The 6,510-nt window shown below is 43.0% G+C and overlaps 2 protein-coding genes across 2 annotated transcripts in view; both read right to left on the reverse strand.

The window, feature by feature from the left end:
* Window positions 1–6,510, reverse strand: part of LOC139372956 (general transcription factor II-I repeat domain-containing protein 2-like) — a 979,173-nt gene that overhangs the window by 791,287 nt on the left and 181,376 nt on the right. The gene's annotated exons all lie outside the window — the stretch shown is intronic.
* Window positions 1–6,510, reverse strand: part of LOC139372431 (ras GTPase-activating protein 3-like) — a 115,050-nt gene that overhangs the window by 56,749 nt on the left and 51,791 nt on the right. The window contains exon 5 of the mRNA XM_071112144.1: window positions 4,073–4,149. Coding sequence (XP_070968245.1) covers window positions 4,073–4,149 — 77 coding nt within the window. The remainder of the gene's footprint in view (window positions 1–4,072; window positions 4,150–6,510) is intronic.

Raw genomic sequence — 6,510 nt, forward strand, 5'->3', positions numbered from 1 at the left:
TAATTCCAATAGAACAGAGAATAGGACTCATTCCAACAGAGAATAGGACTCATTCCAATAGAACAGAGAAAAGGACTCAATCCAATAGAACAGAGAATAGGACTCATTCCAATAGAACAGAGAATAGGACTCATTCCAATAGAACAGAGAATAGGACTCATTCCAACAGAGAATAGGACTCATTCCAACAGAGAATAGGACTCATTCCAATAGAACAGAGAATAGGACTCATTCCAATAGAGAATAGGACTCATTCCAACAGAGAATAGGACTCATTCCAATAGAACAGAGAATAGGACTCATTCCAATAGAGAATAGATCTCATTCCAATAGAACAGAGAATAGGACTCATTCCAATAGAACAGAGAATAGGACTCATTCCAATAGAACAAAGAATAGGACTCATTCCAATAGAACAAAAAATAGGACTCATTCCAATAGAGAATAGGACTCATTCCAATAGAGAATAGGACTCATTCCAATAGAGAATAGGACTCATTCCAATAGAACAAAGAATAGGACTCAATCCAATAGAACAGAGAATAGGACTCATTCCAACAGAGAATAGGACTCATTCCAATAGAACAAAAAATAGGACTCATTCCAATAGAGAATAGGACTCATTCCAATAGAACAAAGAATAGGACTCATTCCAATAGAACAAAGAATAGGACTCATTCCAATAGAGAATAGGACTCATTCCAATAAAACAAAGAATAGGACTCATTCCAATAGAGAATAGGACTCATTCCAATAGAACAGAGAATAGGACTCATTCCAATAGAACAGAGAATAGGACTCATTCCAATAGAACAAAGAATAGGACTCATTCCAATAGAACAAAGAATAGGACTCATTCCAATAGAGAATAGGACTCATTCCAATAAAACAAAGAATAGGACTCATTCCAATAGAGAATAGGACTCATTCCAATAGAACAAAGAATAGGACTCAATCCAATAGAACAGAGAATAGGACTCATTCCAACAGAATAGAGAATAGGACTCATTCCAATAGAACAAAAAATAGGACTCATTCCAATAGAGAATAGGACTCATTCCAATAAAACAAAGAATAGGACTCATTTCAACAGAGAATAGGACTCATTCTAATAGAACAGAGAATAGGACTCATTCCAACAGAGAATAGGACTCATTCCAATAGAACAAAGAATAGGACTCATTCCAATAGAACAGAGAATAGGACTCATTCCAATAGAACAGAGAATAGGACTCATTCCAACAGAGAATAGGACTCATTCTAATAGAACAGAGAATAGGACTCATTCCAACAGAGAATAGGACTCATTCCAATAGAACAAAGAATAGGACTCATTCCAATAGAACAGAGAATAGGACTCATTCCAACAGAGAATAAGACTCATTCCAACAGAAAATAGGACTCATTCCAATAGAACAGAGAATAGGACTCATTCCAATAAAACAGAGAATAGGACTCATTCCAACAGAGAATAGGACTCATTCCAATAGAACAGAGAATAGGACTCAATCCAATAGAACAGAGAATAGGACTCATTCTAATAGAACAAAGAATAGGACTCATTCCAATAGAGAATAGGACTCATTCCAATAGAACAGAGAATAGGACTCAATCCAATAGAACAGAGAATAGGACTCATTCCAACAGAGAATAGGACTCATTCAAACAGAGAATAGGACTCATTCCAATAGAGAATAGGACTCATTCCAATAGAACAGAGAATAGGACTCATTCCAATAGAACAGAGAATAGGACTCATTCCAACAGAGAATAGGACTCATTCCAATAGAGAATAGGACTCATTCCAATAGAACAGAGAATAGGACTCATTCCAACAGAGAATAAGACTCATTGCAACAGAGAATAAGACTCATTCCAATAGAACAGAGAATAAGACTCATTCCAATAGAACAGAGAATAGGACTCATTCCAACAGAACAGAGAATAGGACTCATTCAAACAGAGAATAGGACTCATTCCAACAGAGAATAGGACTCATTCCAATAGAACAGAGAATATGAGTCATTCCAACAGAGAATAGGACTCATTCCAACAGAGAATAGGACTCATTCCAACAGAGAATAGGACTCATTCCAATAGAACAGAGAATAGGACTCAATCCAACAGAGAATAGGACTCATTCCAACAGAGAATAAGACTCATTGCAACAGAGAATAAGACTCATTCCAATAGAACAGAGAATAAGACTCATTCCAATAGAACAGAGAATATGACTCATTCCAATAGAACAGAGAATAGGACTCATTCAAACAGAGAATAGGACTCATTCCAACAGAGAATAGGACTCATTCCAATAGAGAATAGGACTCATTCCAACAGAATAGAGAATAGGACTCATTCCAATAAAACAAAGAATAGGACTCATTCCAATAGGCTCTCTGTAGAGGAAAGGCTGTGCAACCACTGCACCACAGCAGAACTTGAGACAGAGCTGCATTTCCTGACTAAATGACCAAAATATATAAGAATTAGTTTCATTTCCCCAAATGTGAAACCCTTATTCAATGTTTCAAAGACATCTCTGATGAGGATAGGCTACCCGTCCTGTTGGGGGAGGGACAGGCTACCCGTCCTGTTGGGGGAGGGACAGGCTACCCGTCCTGTTGGGGGAGGGATAGGCTACCCGTCCTGTTGGGGGAGGACACAGAGAGCTGTGGGTTGGCAGCGCACTACATTGCTGCCTGTCATAAGATGAGGGACAGTGTCTGACAGACCAATCAACCTGCACATGTCCTCTACTGTATGCTTATTGTTATTGTTGAATGTGTTGGTTATTTTGACACTTGGTTATTGTTGTTACTGTTGTCCCGTTGACAATATTGATTCATATTGATTATTATTAATTATGTTAATATTGTAAATATCCAAAGAGAGAGAGAGAGAGAGAGAGAGAGAGAGAGAGAGAGAGAGAGAGAGAGAGATAGAGAGAGAGAGAGAGAGAGAGAGAGAGACAGAGAGAGAGAGAGAGAGAGAGAGAGAGAGAGAGAGAGAGAGAGAGAGACAGAGAGAGAGAGAGAGAGAGAGAGACAGAGAGAGAGACAGAGAGAGAGAGAGAGAGAGAGAGAGAGAGACAGAGAGAGACAGAGAGAGAGAGAGAGAGAGAGAGAGAGAGAGAGAGACAGAGAGAGAGAGAGAGACAGACAGACAGAGAGAGAGAGACCGAGAGAGAGAGAGAGAGAGAGAGACAGAGAGAGAGAGAAAGACAGAGAGAGAGAGAGAGACAGAGAGAGACAGAGAGAGAGAGAGAGAGAGACATACACACTATACCTGTGTAAAGACAGATAGGCATTTCCACAAACACAAACACATACCAACAACACACACATTCCAAGGACACAAACCCAACACACACACATTTCCACACACACGCACAAACCGCCCACACACACACAAACACACACAAAGAGACACACTCACAGAGACAGACACACAGACATCTGTAGAACAGCCGTAGTGTTGTAGCCTGACGCGTCTCAACGGGGAAGGGTTTGATGATGGGACAGGAATCACTGAGGTGTGTTGTAGCCTGACAGGTCTCAACGGGGAAGGGTTTGATGATGGGACGGGGACAGGAATCACTGAGGTGTGTTGTAGCCTGACGCGTCTCAACGGGGAAGGGTTTGATGATGGGACAGGAATCACTGAGGTGTGTTGTAGCCTGACAGGTCTCAACGGGGAAGGGTTTGGTGATGGGACAGGAATCACTGAGGTGTGTTGTAGCCTGACAGGTCTCAACGGGGAAGGGTTTGATGATGGGACAGGAATCACTGAGGTGTGTTGTAGCCTGACAGGTCTCAACGGGGAAGGGTTTGATGATGGGACGGGGACAGGAATCACTGAGGTGTGTTGTAGCCTGACGCGTCTCAACGGGGAAGGGTTTGGTGATGGGACGGGGACAGGAATCACTGAGGTGTGTTGTAGCCTGACAGGTCTCAACGGGGAAGGGTTTGATGATGGGACAGGAATCACTGAGGTGTGTTGTATTCTGACAGGTCTCAACGGGGAAGGGTTTGATGATGGGACAGGAATCACTGAGGTGTGTTGTACTCACCGTGTGGCCAGTTTATGACAGACGACTCCGCTGTCTGTGATGACCTCACTGAGACGCAGCTCTATGTGAACCTTTCCCTGAGGAACACAGTGTTACCATGGTTATCAAATCAAATCCTATTGGTCACATACACATGGTTATCAGATGTTATTGGTCACATACACATGGTTAGCAGATGTTACTGTGAGTGTAGAGAAATGCTTGTTACACACACCTGCAGAAATGCCTGTATGAACTGGGGACGTTGGGGTGAATGTGGAATAAACTATATGGTGATGGAGGGTCAATGTAGTATGAACTGTATGGGGGGTCAATGTGGAATAAACTGTATGGTGATGGGGAGTCAATGTGGAATAAACTATATGGTGATGGAGGGTCAATGTGGAATAAACGGTATGGTGATGGGGTCAATGTGGAATAAACGGTATGGTGATGGGGGTCAATGTGGAATAAACGGTATGGTGATGGGGAGTCAATGTGGAATAAACTATATGGTGATGGAGGGTCAATGTGGAATAAACGGTATGGTGATGGGGTCAATGTGGAATAAACGGTATGGTGATGGGGGTCAATGTGGAATAAACTGTATGGTGATGGGGGTCAATGTGGAATAAACTGTATGGTGATGGGGTCAATGTGGAATAAACAGTATGGTGATGGGGGTCAATGTGGAATAAACTGTATGGTGATGGGGGTCAATGTGGAATAAACGATATGGTGATGGGGGTCAATGTGGAATAAACGGTATGGTGATGGGGTCAATGTGGAATAAACGGTATGGTGATGGAGGGTCAATGTAGTATGAACTGTATGGGGAGTCAATGTGGAATAAACGGTATGGTGATGGGGGTCAATGTGGAATAAACTGTATGGTGATGGGGGTCAATGTAGTATGAACTGTATGGTGATGGGTCAATGTGGAATAAACGGTATGGTGATGGGGGTAAATGTGGAATAAACGGTATGGTGATGGGGTCAATGTGGAATAAACGGTATGGTGATGGGGGTCAATGTGGAATAAACGGTATGGTGATGGGGTCAATGTGGAATAAACTATATGGTGATGGAGGGTCAATGTGGAATAAACTATATGGTGATGGGGGAGGGTCAATGTGGAATAAACTGTTTTGGGGGGGTCAATGTAGTATGAACTCTATGGGGGGTCAATGTGGAATAAACTGTATGGTGATGGGGGGTCAATGTGGAATAAACTGTATGGTGATGTGGGTCAATGTGGAATAAACTGTTTTGGGGGGCAATGGATTATGAACTCTATGGGGGGTCAATGTGGAATAAACTGTTGTGGGGGGGTCAATGTGGAATAAACTGTATGGTGATGTGGGGAGGGTCAATGTGGAATAAACTGTATGGTGATGGGGGTCAATGTGGAATAAACTGTATGGTGATGGGGGGGATCAATGTGGTATGAACTGTATGGTGATGGGGGGGTCAATGTAGTATGAACTGTATGGTGATGGGGGGGTCAATGCAGTATGAACTGTATGGTGATGGGGGGGTCAATGTGGTATGAACTGGTTTGGCGGGGTCAATGTGGAATAAATTGTTTTGGGGGGGTCAATGTGGAATAAACTGTTTTGGGGGGATCAATGTGGTATGAACTGTATGGTGATGGAGGGGGATCAATGTGGTATGAACTGTATGGTGATGGGGGGGATCAATGTGGTATGAACTGTATGGTGATGGGGGGGTCAATGTAGTATGAACTGTATGGTGATGGAGGGGGATCAATGTAGTATGAACTGTATGGTGATGGAGGGGGATCAATGTAGTATGAACTGTATGGTGATGGGGGGGTCAATGTGGAATAAATTGTTTTGGGGGGGTCAATGTGGAATAAACTGTTTTGGGGGGATCAATGTGGTATGAACTGTATGGTGATGGGGGGGTCAATGTAGTACGAACTGTTTTGGGGGAGTCAATGTGGAATACATTGTTTTGGGGGGGTCAATGTGGTATAAACTGTTTTGGGGGGGTCAATGTGGAATATATTGTTTTGGGGGGGGTCAATGTGGAATAAACTGTTTTGGGGGGATCAATGTGGTATGAACTGTATGGTGATGTGGGTAAACTGTTTTGGCCCTGTCCGGGTGTGTTCTCGGATGGGGCCCCAGTGTCTCCTGACCCCTCCTGTCTCAGCCTCCAGTAGTTATGCTGCAGTAGTTTATGTGTCGGGGGGCTAGGGTCAGTTTGTTATATCTGGAGTACTTCTCCTGTCCTATTCGGTGTCCTGTGTGAATCTAAGTGTGCGTTCTCTAATTCTCTCTTTCTCTCTTTCTTTCTCTCTCTCGGAGGACCTGAGCCCTAGGACCATGCCTCAGGACTACCTGACATGATGACTCCTTGCTGTCCCCAGTCCACCTGGCCGTGCTGCTGCTCCAGTTTCAACTGTTCTGCCTTATTATTATTCGACCATGCTG

Source organism: Oncorhynchus clarkii, chromosome 18 (assembly GCF_045791955.1).
Source record: "Oncorhynchus clarkii lewisi isolate Uvic-CL-2024 chromosome 18, UVic_Ocla_1.0, whole genome shotgun sequence".
NCBI lineage: Eukaryota > Metazoa > Chordata > Actinopteri > Salmoniformes > Salmonidae > Oncorhynchus > Oncorhynchus clarkii.